Genomic DNA, 12,775 nt, shown 5'->3' on the forward strand with positions numbered 1-12,775 from the left:
AGCTGGTAAAGATGCGGAATGTTGCACAGTCCACCAAATAAAAGTATTTATTACCACCTGGAAACATCTAAGACATCTGCAGCAACAATAAGAAAAGTCACCATTTTTTACACAGAGTGCCTGAAGCAGCGCAGCCTACTATCCAACTCATGCAAAAACCATTAGGGCTTTAGGGCCAAAAGAGGAGAGGGGGGGGGGGGGGGTCATTGTGTTGTTCAAGAGAAGAAATAAGAAATACATTGAGAAGATCGTTGGAGATCAATATTCCATTTGGACTCCAAGACCAGACTAGAGAATAGATATAGGCTAATGTTTTGCTGGATAAGCATTGCGTGTGTGTGTCTGCGTGTGTCTGCGTGTGTGTGTGTGTGTGTTTGTGTGTGTGCGTATGTGTGCACAAATGCTTGGACATTATTTCTATGACTGCAGCAAAGAGAAACATGGTCGCCATTGGAAAAGCCTGGGAGCTGCTCAGGGCTTCATGTCGCAGAAGCGAGTCGGCCTGTGCAGCTGTCTTCAACTATTGAGGCCAGCTTGTGTTCCTGCGTTGTTGACTCAAAAAACAGCACATGAGACAGTGGACCATGAGACATCCGAGCGCCTGGAAAATTCCCCTCATACAGGACGGCACATAAGAGGACAGAAGCAAGTTAATAGTTCATAAACACCATAACAAACCGGGGCAGTGATCCAAGATTATTGTCTTTTTTTTAAAAATGTGACAGAAGAGAAGGATAAGAACTGACAGATTGAGAGATAAGGAGATACTGAGAAATACAAAACAGGGACAGGTCTATTTTGAAGATGTCAATAAACTGAGCTCTTCTTTCACCTGATGCTAACCCACATTGGGGATTTTGAACACGGCAGAGGTCAACACCAGCACCGTCACTGAACCGCACTTGATCGAGGCAAGTTCCCCCGTCTCGGTGCTCACTCAACCCTCAGTACTGTCCAAAAACTCAAGAGCTGAGTTCACACGTTCTGCCTGTGATCTTGAGCCACTCCAATCTGAATCTGTGAAAACATCTTGCTCACTCAAAGCTACCTTCGGCACAAATTTAGCTCAGGCGAAGACAGTGAAACACTGAGAGTGATATTCGACTTGTAAATCTTAATGTTAAGGAGTTAATGAGCTTACAAGAAATTAAGAATGGGCTTTTGAGTTCATTATTAAGGGTGTATTTATGTTTTTTAATCTTAACAAGTTTGGAATGAGACTCAAAAATCAACTTCCCTACAAATTGGTCACATGATCCCACAGTGTTTATGTCTCGCGTTTTGTTTTCATTGTGTCAACAGTTGTAGTTGTTTATTGCAATATGTTATTTCTGCTACTGGGGGTCTCTCGATCAAAACAATGAAAACTGAAAACAGTCTGATAACGCTGTCAGGTAGCATCGGGATCATGGGGGTGGTCGTCTTCATGTAAAACAGCCACCCTTGCAGATAAAAATCCATCTATGTGAATGTTTTCAAGTTTTATTATTTGGTTACAATTGCTCACTCGCTTCCTGACTTTCTCCCGAAGGCTACAGCAACAGGCGACCAAACGAAATAAGCTGGCGCCTTGAGTAAGATTGCGCATTTCTCTCTAAATGAACATTGCAGGAAACAATTGGAATAACACAAGTACACAACAAGAAAATATACAGCGAGGGTCTTGTTGTTCTTGGACATTTTAATGCGGAAATGTTACATATTATATCTTGAATTCTTACCTCTGCATGAAATGTTTCTAAGGTGATGTTTCACACGGATATTCTTTGATACTTTCACACTTTGTTGTGTCTCTAAGTGGGCCATGCATCAGCTGATGGCACATTGACATTACTCCCTGTCTGAACGGACAATCAGGTCTCTGAATATTTGTATCTTTATCTCTGTTATGTCGCAGCAAAAGCTGTAAACTGTAGCTGGTGTATGTTCACGAACCTTTCGCAAAAACTTAAAGACGTTCAGTGCAAATAAATGGACCAAGGAAGATATTTTTCCAGTCCACAGACTCTGTGGATTTTGATGGCCACACGGTTGTTGAAGAGTTGGGCAGTCCACTTACTTGTAAATCAAGAAAAGTCCATTTCACTACACAGCACAGCACTTAATAATCACCACACCTTCAAGTCTTTACAATCTGCACACCAAAGTTAGTCTGCTTCATTTAAACGTCAGGGCCCTGAGGTGGAGATTAACACAGACCGCCTCAGACGAAACTCTCTCCCGTGAAAAGCTGCTGCTGCTCACTTTATTATTAATCCCCGGCCTGATGTTGACAATGTTGAAATAAAGCACATAAATATCTATTAACGTTTAACAACACATGAAAGATTGAGCTCCGTGAGTTGACCTTTGTTTTGTCTCACTTGAAACTCAGCTCACTAAAATCTGGTGAAGAGGAGGTGTTTCACCCTCCCTCCTTACCTTCACTTCTCTCGCTCTTTCTCTGTGTGTATCTCACACACATAAACTTACACACACCGACACACACACACACACACACACACACAAACAGAGGCACTCACACACTCCCCCCCTTCTCCTTGTGGCTCATTAATCAACTACAGATTATCAGGAAAGTGACACCTTCATGATTACAGCGTTTCTAGGGGGGAACTTTTTAATATGAGTCGAGTTGGAAAAGGAAGATGCAAATTAGCGGGTTTACATCAAAGTGCAGCGCAGTTATTATTCAGATTACAGTGGCCGGAGGTTGATGCAATCTGGCAAAAGGTGAATGCATGTAACTAACCGACATAAAACCCCAAGAAGAAAGAGATCTTTGGGGTTGCATTTTTTTGAAGTGTGATCCAGTCATAATTGCCCCATTTGCCGGTCTAATTCGGGCGAGGCAGTTGATTTATGCTGCTCATCAATGTGATGGATGCCCCTGCACTGGATCACTGCTGAACACTGCGATCTGTCCCGATCTGTACAATAAAAATCACCCTTTAAATCTCTCATTAATCTAGATAATTTTAAAAGCAGATAACCACTCGAAACCTGATTATCTTGTTCAAATTTGCTTGGCGGAAAGAGGGAAAGGAAAGAAAAATGCAACCGGGCCTCTCCTCCCCCCTCCCTGCTCACTTCTTGCTCCACTTTAAACCCAGAGCATCCCTTGCTTTCCCACATCTGTCCAAGAAAAAAAACAGAGGAAGAAGAAGAAGCTTCTCTTTTAATCTTTAAACGCTAAACAAGCATGAACTCCTGCCGTTGCCTTCATTTTCCGTCTAAAAGCATATACTAGTGCGCCTAAATATTTCATCACAGGCGCCAGATAACACTGGGTAACGCAGAAGATAATGAAAAGGTATACAGCCAGGGGGGGAGGCCGTGTGGGGCAGTGTTAGTCTGGTGGATGTGTCTATCAGATATTTCCACAGTGTCTCCAGCCTAATTCTACACATATATACCACTGTGCCACTTGTGTGTGTGTGTGTGTGTGTGTGTGTGTGTGTATGTGTGTGTGTGTTGCCCAAAACCCCAAGGTGTCAACACTTTGTCTTTCATCCACTGGGTTGTGATGTTAAAGATAAATTGGGTCCCGCCCTGCCTTAATGCACTGCGTGTCACATTAACCCCAATGAATTTTAAAAAAAGAAAAGAAAAAAAGTCTAAATTAATAAGACAAAATGGAGCTGGCTCTCTCTCTCTCTCTCTCTCTGTGTGTGTGCGTGTCTGTGTGTGCGTGTGTGTGTGCGTGTGTGTGTGTGCGTGCGTGCGTGTGAGCGTATGGTCGAGCGCCCTCAGACGGGTTGTTAATGTTAAGGTGGCATTAGAGTTAATGCAAATTAAAAAGCGCTGGCTGATCCCTTTTGACCCCCCTCTGTTCGCAGCGTTAATGCGGCCATTTGCTTGGAGGTACTAACCCCCTATAATTTAATTTGTCAGGATGAATGAGAGAACAGACATTTTGTAGCCCCCCCCCCCCCCCCCTTCCCCTCCAACCCTCCCTCCACCAACACCAATACCTTCCCAAAAAACTAACAAACCCCCAAAAAACTTAGTCATAAGCAGCCCGAAGATCGCGGGCTGTTTATTACTTCTTTCATCTGTAAATGAAAGCGAGCAATTATTGCGAGGTGCCGGTATCATATTATTATGTTGGCCCCGGTCCCCTAGATAGTCATCAATCACTCTCAATCGACCTGTCACCGGCAGGCAGAGATCCAGCTGGAGAGGAGAAGAGGAGGAGGAGGAGGAGGGGCGGAGGGAGGGAGAGAGGAGGCAGGAGGGAGGAGGAGTACATCATCATTAATTTGAGGAGTGACCCCCGGGGCTATCCACATGTCTCAACCCGGGATTCTCCAAGCAAGGCGGGTGCGCACTGGCGGAGCCGCGGAGCAGCGGCGGTGGCCAGTTTTGAGGGGCTGTTGGGCAGGGTATTTTTTTTTTGGAGGGGGGGGGGGGTTCCAGCAGGTTGACGATGTTATCTTGACCGGAACAGACAAGTGAAAAGGTTAGATAGATAGATAGATAGATAGATAGATAGATAGATAGATAGATAGATAGATAGATAGATAGATAGATAGATTTCAGTCTGATTTAAGATCAATTCTAAATACTGAGGGTTGGATCCATGTGGAGAGGTGCAAAGTTCACACAAACTACATCCCATTAAGCACTTTCTTGGGTAAGAATTGTGGTAATGACAGCACTCCCGGGACTCACCGCTCCAGGTGGAGTTCAAGCATAATATGAAACCAAAAAGATGATCTGTTTTAGGGAGGTTATTATCCCAAAAGAATAAAAACATTTGTTTGTTTTTTTATTCCGGCTTTTTTTAAAAAAAGAATGTTTGTTCAGATTGCTGTCAGGCTGCAGTTTGTTTCCCTGCTCAACACGAAAATATTCTTTACTAATTAATTTAAAAATCAATTAGTTGCCCACGTGATTAGCATCAGTGCGGAGGAATGATAAGAATGTGCTTAATTAGCACCCCTAATGCATTTTAATTGATACATACGTTTGCATATTCAGGACACTGATTGTCCTAATTGATTGATTGGGGACTGCGAATTAATCTCCAGGGCATCTTTAACAAAAAAGAAGAAGAAGAAGAAGAAGAAGAAAGTCCTCCCTCCCTTCTTCCCTCTTAATAGATTTTCTTGTTGGATTCTTCTTTCTGTTTTTTTTTTTTTTTTTCCGGTCTTTTTTTTTTTTTTTTTTTTTCGTCGTCATCCCGGTGGAAAGAAAAATGCATATTAAAGTTACAGTCCGGTCATTTTTAGAGTGGGGAAACTTCTGACGTCAGAGTCGCCGCCGTTTAAAACAACCTGCCTCTGCCGCTGACGTCTTTTATACTACTTTTTTATAAGGCAAAAATATGTATCTGACAACAAAGTAACAAAGTGATTATTTTCCAGCCAGAGAGAGAAAGTCCACATCCATCCATCCATCCATCCATCCTTCTACTTCTTAAGAGTTTTTAAAAAAGAAAAGGGAGAGGAAGAAAAAAAAAAGGAGCGCTGGAAGATTTTTTCCTCCTTTCTTTTTTTTTTTTCTTTTTTTCCCGTTGAAAGGCGGCTTGAGTGGGGGGCATTTTACACAAATTAAACATGCTACTCTGCTTCGCCCTATAAGCATCCTAGGAGCCTGTGCTTACCAATCAATTGGTACAGTCAAACAGAGCCGCAGCCTGCGTGAGAGTGGAGACCTTCAGTCTCGCTTTATTTCTGGATATTGGGGGACCTCTCTACCATGTCATATCCACAATTTGGATATCCCTACTCGTCTGCTCCACAAGTAAGTTTCCACGCAAACTGTTCTCTGTTCATTTAATGTGTTTTGTTCTGTTTATTTGTTTGTTTTTTTTGATTTGCAGCGATTGATTCTCTCATCGATCCTTTTTTTTTTTTTTTTCCTTTTACGCGTTTTTGGCCAAGAACCAGGGAAGCTGTCACGGTGCTTTTTTCTAGTGTCGAGGAAGGTGTTGCGTTACAGCCAGTGATACCTGTGTTCCTGCAGCGACGAAGACGAGGATAACCACAAAAAAAAAACAAAAAAAAAAAAACACAGCGAGACCCCCCAGACCTCCCGTTCACTGATTTCCGCGAGATAATAGCCGCTCTGTAATGTCAACCATATGTTTATCTGCGCCGGAACACGCATGCCAACTTGTTTCTCTACACACGCTGTGTGTGTTTTGCGCCACAACACAGCTGCTGCTTCGCTTTGGCTTTGAGCCATAAAAAAAATCATTTGGGCATTTACTTTGGGTATTACTGGGCGATGTTGGGAAATCGTGTTGTATCCGATTGTGGCGCACATGCCTCGTTTGGAGCAGAGGTAACAGACGGATCCGTTTCTTTTTTCTTTTTTATTTTTTTTGTCTTTTGGACACGTTTTACGCGCACGCATGACACATCATTCATCATCAGATATCAATCTTCACGAGTCGTCTCATGTTGGATTTGTGATTATTTATTTTATTTCTAAATGACACTGTGAAAAATGTGCGAATGAGGGTGATTTAGTTTGTACAAATAAGCTGAAATCGTGTACTGTCAAAAAAATTTATTCATTTAAAAGACAATTATTTCTTTCAAATAACACAAAAAAAGTTATAAAGTAACTTCGGCATCCGAGTGTTTGAGATCATTTTCCCAATGTGTTTGTAATTTCAAAATGCAGAATCAAATAAATCGCACCGGTAACTTCCTTTAAACATAAAATTCTCTCTCGGTCTCCACCCAGTTCCTGATGACAACCAACTCTCTGACCACTTGCTGCGAGTCCACCGGCAGATCCATAGCCGACTCCGGAGTAGCGGCGTCCGGGCAGACCCCGGTCTACTGTCCCGTGTACGAGAGCCGGCTGCTGGCCACGGCGAGGCACGAACTCAGCTCGGCCGCCGCGCTGGGCGTGTACGGCAGCCCTTACACCGGCGGCCAAGGCTATGGGAATTACGTTACATACGGCACGGATGCCTCGGCTTTCTACTCGCTGGTAAGCCCCCTTCATCTGATCCCTCTTGGCATTGATTAATGGAGCCGCAGGGTGCTCAGGCTGGAGCCAGGCGCGCCTCTCCTCGTCTATACGCTGTGGAGAAAAAAAAAATATACCTGCCATTTTACTGTATGTGTGATTTATCCTCACATCACCCGTGGTGTCTTCTGTGATAGGAAAACACTCTGAGCAAAGGAGAGACAGGCTCACTCTCTTGTGAGACAAATCAAATTCTGTTAAAAAAGCTAAATTTCCAGCTGATTTGTGCCAACTTTCAGGACACTATGTTGATGAAAATTTATTTAAATGTATCCTGGTCAGAAATGGTTTAATAAGATGGGCCTGTAAGGTCCAGTAATGTTGTTTGAGCAAGTTATTCTAGAGTTGAATTACATGAAGTGCTCACATTTCTAATGAAATAAAACAAAAATTGGATTTCTAAATAACATTTAGAAGAGCTAAATGCTGTTCTAACTGATATTTTTTTTTTCCTGTCCCCTCCTGGAGCCCTCTCACAGATTCATGTTGATGTTTTTGAAGTTTTATTTTGAAAGTCTTGTCATTTCGATTACCTCTAAATGTAACACTTGGACAATTGATCATCATGGTACTATCATGTTTTCAAGTGTTTCTTTTCATAATGTATCACATTCTGATTTACTGCACAAGAACATGACAACCTTCTTCTTCTTCTTCTTCTTCCTTGCAACTATGAATTCAACCAATAGAAATGTCTATAATTGTTTCAGCTCCCAGTGAGTGATGTCCTGTACTAAAAACTGACTTTCTATGTGACTGTAAAACTCTTGTCTTTGTGTGTGACTTCAGGGCACATTCGATACTAAAGATGCCACAGCTTCTGCGCATGCGGGAATAACCCAGGCAACAGCCTACTACCCGTATGATCCTACCCTGGGACAGTACCAGTATGACAGGTATGTTGTCTCTGTGGCCAGTGTGTCTCCTTGTGATGTAGGGAGCGTGATTATCAGTGCAAACATAGGGGTAAACTTCATGTGCAGTACAATACATGTTGTGCAGGATGGAAAAGCGTTGCCTCAGAGCTTTATTTAGCTGTTCAGTTCACTGTCACGCAGCTCTGAAGGCTTAATCGGCGGCTCTAAGTGGCTAAATCAGGATGTCATCAGCATTTTAGACAAACGGTAACGCTCAAAGCATCGCTGGTTCACTCCCCAGCATTAAATCAATCATTCCTCTGAGAGGTCAAGGCCATTCTCATCACGTCGGGCAACACTGAGGTGATCACCTTCATCTCATGACACGTTTCTCTCCTGATGAGGTGATGTGCTTCAGAGGACCCGTGGCCCTTTCACAGAGACACAAGGCCTCTCCGGTGCAGCGAAGAGCGTGTCTGCCATGGCGAAAAGGTCTTCCCAATAATGAGACGACGTCCCAAATCAAGTCTGTCACGTGGTGAATAAACGTAGGGAGTGAGGGATAGCTATACCGGATTCTGTTAGCTGTCACAGAACTGCACGGGACAGCGCAAAAAAAAACACACTCGCTTTCGTGGTATCGCGTGTTAATTGATCAGCAAAGTGCCTTATTGATCAGCTTTATAGCAAAAATGAGAGCCCGCATCGCTCCGAATCACTGTAAGTGTGCACAACATGACAGCAGGAACGTTAGTGCCACATGCACACGCAGCAAAAGGCCCGAGTCGAAAGGCAAAACAGAATTAGTGGCAGTCAGAGAAACAAGCAGGCCTACAGCAGCACGGCTCTGCCTGCGCCCGTCTTTCACCCGAGGGCTCATCATTACACTCAATAAAGCAATTTTACAGTCTATTTTATCTGCGAGGGAACAACGCGGGCTATGGAAAGGTGGAGCGCCGCTCCTCGTTCTCCTTTTGATTCCCTTAGCAGTGCTTGACCTGCACTAAGCTATACGGAGCAATAAAGGCCTCATAAAAGCCTCCCCTGAGAGGACTTTTACAGCTCACTGCTGACTGAAAATCAACACTGTGCATTTTAAATGCAGGCCTACGGTGGGAGAGGGTAGGGACGGAGTGGCATGGTTTCAACACACTGATACAGGCAGCTACAAATACACGTGGCATTACGGCTGGTAAAATGTTTTTATAGGATCAATTTGCATATTTCCAAAATATTTGCTTGTGAAGGTGCTACGGAGGAATTGTTGGTGGGGTCCTCAGGTAAGATATGTGTTACAAGGTGCCCCTGCCATCCATCTTGTACAGTATGCTGCACATAACCCAAAGCGCCAGTGTTGTATAAAGTACCTGAATGTCACACTTGAGTAAAAGAAAAGCTATCATGTTAAATATTAGTTTGTTAAAAGTGAAAGTCACCAGTACAGACAGTACTTGAGCAAGAGTCTTAGAGAATCTGATATGAGATGTACCCAAGTATTAAAAGTCATTTTCTGGCAATAATTGTATTCTATCAAAAGTGCAAATAAAAGTAAATTAAACATACGTTCACACTCAGGGTTGAGTGGTGTTATGATCAGATCATATATGCAGCATTTCTTTGAGTATCAGAATTTATTTATTTTTTTAATCTGATTGCGGAGAAAATAAATGAATTCAAAATGTGCTGTTTGGCAATCTGCAAAGTAACTAGCAACTAAATTACAAAATACATTTAGTAGTTAAAAGTATAACATTTGCCTCCAAATCTAGCCAGGTGGAAGTATAAAGCAGTATAAAAACTGAAGTACGAGTACCTCAAAGTCGTACTCAGTGCCCCTGGCTGTACCTGCCTCTCACCTGTACTTTCTAAATCATGTCTTTTAAGTGACATCTTTGTGATGTCTTTTTTTAATTATTATTATTTCCAGTTTCTCACACAGTTCCAGCAGCAGGGTTTATCTGTTTATCTGACTGTCAGGCTTACAGAGCATGTGATGCATAATTTCAAGAGGATTACAGGAAGCAGATGGCTCTGTCATGCATTCCAGGAGAGAAAACTGCCAGGGCAACACATTCGAAAATTGCCATGCAACAAGCGCCCCCCTGTTCGTTGTGTTTACCCTCTTGTGACCGCCCACTGCTTGTGTTGTCCTCATTAACAGATACGGTTCCATGGACGGGGGAACGAGGCGGAAGAACGCCACGCGCGAGACGACCAGCACGCTGAAGGCCTGGCTGCAGGAGCACCGGAAGAACCCGTACCCGACCAAAGGGGAGAAGATCATGCTGGCCATCATCACCAAGATGACCCTGACGCAGGTGTCCACGTGGTTCGCCAACGCCAGGCGGAGGCTCAAGAAGGAGAACAAGATGACGTGGCCGCCGAGGAACAAGGGCTCAGAGGAGAAGAGGTACGACGAGGACGAGGACGGGTCTCAGGAGGAGCAGATAAAAAGTGAGAACAACGAGGACGGTGAGTGTCACAGGGGCCTCGTCGCGCCACATGAATAGAGACAAACTCTGGAGGTCTCTTAAAAGTGTCGTTGTTGACATCAGTGTCATAAAGTGGCACTTTTGAAAACATTCTTAAACATTCTTTTTTCTGACTTTAGCAGGAAATGAGCGGACTTTTGAAAAAGAGAGTTTTAGCAGTTACCTCTGATTTTATTACTCTCACAAAGATTCAAGTTTTATGAGGATGAATGAAAAAAAAAAAAATACTAAGGAGGAACTCAGAGGACAACAACCACGATCACACCGCTGCTCAGGAGCGTTCACTGCCACCACACGTGCTGACAACTTGTTTTCTATGTATTCTTTTTATCTGACACACTCTGAAACGACGTGAGCCACACTTGCACGTTTTTCTCTTCTGTGCAAAAATGGACGTCAGAATACGATGTGACGGAATTAACAAATCAGTGTGCCGCACTGGATCCTGTCATTCTTACATGTTATTTCTCTATTAGGCCATTTTAACCATATTAGTATTTCTGTGTTGCTGTTATTATTGATTAAAAACTGTGTCATGCCAAGAAACAAAGACTGAGGAGGCCTTAGAATTTATTTAGTCGGACATTTTACTGTTGTTATATCCCACAGTGCTGACACCAATTTATATATTTGTATTTTTTAAACATTACACTTGTCATCAGCATCATCAGCTGCCATTTAGGTTTGATCATCATAAACAAACTTTAAGCTGTGGGGTGCCATCAGACAGACCTCAGTCAAGATATAACAGAGGGAGGAAGCACTTAAACATGTGTGGTTCCTTTTTATGGTGATGTTGTGTTGATAGGCCTGTATTTATTTGCTTGATAATTTCAGGCGATTTCAGGTTTGATTAATGATCAAAGTGATGATTTTATTTAATTTTTCAGTTTTCTTGTCATGGTATCAGCTGGAGGTTTTATTATTATCTGCCACCCATCAGGGTGTCAACATGAACACGTGCAGTTTCCCCCCATTGTGTGACCGCAGGTCGAACACCTCCACAATGATTGTCCAGGAGGACTTTATCAGATGTGTGACACTAGGATCTCTCTCTGACATGTCTCCTGTCTCCTCTCTCCTGTACCCAGAGACCAGAAGTCGGCCGGATAAGGACCTCCAGCTGAGCGACCTGGATGACTTCGACACGCTGGAGTCCGAGAGCTCGGAGTGCGAGCTGAAGCACCGGTACCACATGAACACGCACATGACGACGACGGGCGACCTGCCCGGAGATCACCTCATCAAGGACACGTCTCTGAAGATCTCCATCCCTGTTTCTCTGGGAGGGGAGCAGGACTTGGGCAAAAGTTGCCTCAAAACGAGCCCGGAGGACTTCCAGGCGGACAGCAGGCAGCAGGTGAAGGCGTGCTACAACCAGCAGCAGCAGCAGCAGCAGGGACACCAGATACTGGACGGGAAACCCCGCATCTGGTCTCTGGCCCAAACCGCGACGTCCCTGAACCAGACTGAGTACCCGTCCTGCATGCTGAGGTGCCAGCCGCCGCCGCCGCCGCCCTCCTCCTCCCTCAGCCCATCCCCCGCCGCTACCTCACCCGTGACCGGCCTGGACAACAGGCAGGACTCGCCGGTCACGACCCTGAGAAACTGGGTGGACGGGGTCTTCCACGACCCCTTGTTCAGGCACAGCACTTTGAGCCAGGCTCTGACCAACACCACCGTCTCTTGGACCGCGAACACCAAAGGCGCCCTCCTGGAGGCCGAGAGGAGCTCGGCGGCCCTGCAGCAGCACCACGACTCCTCCAAAGACAGTGGCATGGCCTTCCCCAAAAGCCTCAACAAACTCTTCTGCTCCTAACGAAACCAAAATGAGAAGGGGAGGGGGGGACTTTTTGTGACTGACTGAAAGAAAAAAAAAGACAAAAAAAAAAAGCCTATTTGTTCTCCCTCGTTATGTCTTCATTGGTTTTATTTTGAAAAGCAGTGGTATCTACAGACCGTTACATCGGCGTCACACGAGGAAGTGGACACCTCCGGATCCGATTGGCTCATTTTGCTTTTTTTTCATCCAAATTATTTTTTTTAAAACGCACGCACAAAAACTTATCCAAATGTATAACTCAAAGTTTACATTCTTTTATGAGGGGAAAAAAATGATAATAATAGGCCTATGGTTTACATGATTTCTTTCCTTTTTTGCCTATCTTTTTTTTTTTTATATAATATGCGCATGCAAATGTAAATTGAATATTATTTAGGTCTCAGCAGTTGAGTATCACTATTAAAAAAAGAGACAGCAAACAAACAAAACAAACAAAAAAAAATCTCACAAATGCACAGCTCTCGTTGGGGGGGAAAAAAGGAAGTGGGGGACGAGAGCGTCTCAACTTTGTTTCACTGAAAAATAAAAAAGCAGTCGGTTTCTGAAGAAAGAAAAAAAAGCGCTTGAGAGTTTTGCTGTCCATGGTGCTGAAAACA

General features: G+C 43.8%; 1 protein-coding gene across 1 annotated transcript; it reads left to right on the plus strand.

Moving 5' to 3' along the window:
* Positions 1 to 5,462: 5,462 nt before the first annotated feature.
* irx4a (iroquois homeobox 4a) lies at positions 5,463 to 12,501 on the plus strand. The gene is made up of 5 exons (XM_030392855.1): positions 5,463 to 5,745; positions 6,697 to 6,948; positions 7,777 to 7,883; positions 10,006 to 10,316; positions 11,428 to 12,501. Exons 1-5 carry the CDS (start codon positions 5,701 to 5,703, stop codon positions 12,153 to 12,155), a joined length of 1,443 nt encoding a protein of 480 aa, XP_030248715.1. The 5' UTR covers positions 5,463 to 5,700; the 3' UTR covers positions 12,156 to 12,501.
* Positions 12,502 to 12,775: the final 274 nt, after the last annotated feature.

This window comes from Sparus aurata, chromosome 17 (assembly GCF_900880675.1).
Source record: "Sparus aurata chromosome 17, fSpaAur1.1, whole genome shotgun sequence".
Lineage (NCBI taxonomy): Eukaryota > Metazoa > Chordata > Actinopteri > Spariformes > Sparidae > Sparus > Sparus aurata.

What these genes read in the sequence shown, in the direction of transcription:
- irx4a (XM_030392855.1), top strand. Translation starts at nt 5,701, where the DNA reads ATGTCATATCCACAATTTGGATATCCCTACTCGTCTGCTCCACAA. An exon ending in CCTCGGCTTTCTACTCGCTG is followed by an intron (nt 6,949 to 7,776) that starts GTAAGCCCCCTT and finishes GTGTGACTTCAG; the next exon opens with GGCACATTCGATACTAAAGA. An exon ending in GGACAGTACCAGTATGACAG is followed by an intron (nt 7,884 to 10,005) that starts GTATGTTGTCTC and finishes CCTCATTAACAG; the next exon opens with ATACGGTTCCATGGACGGGG.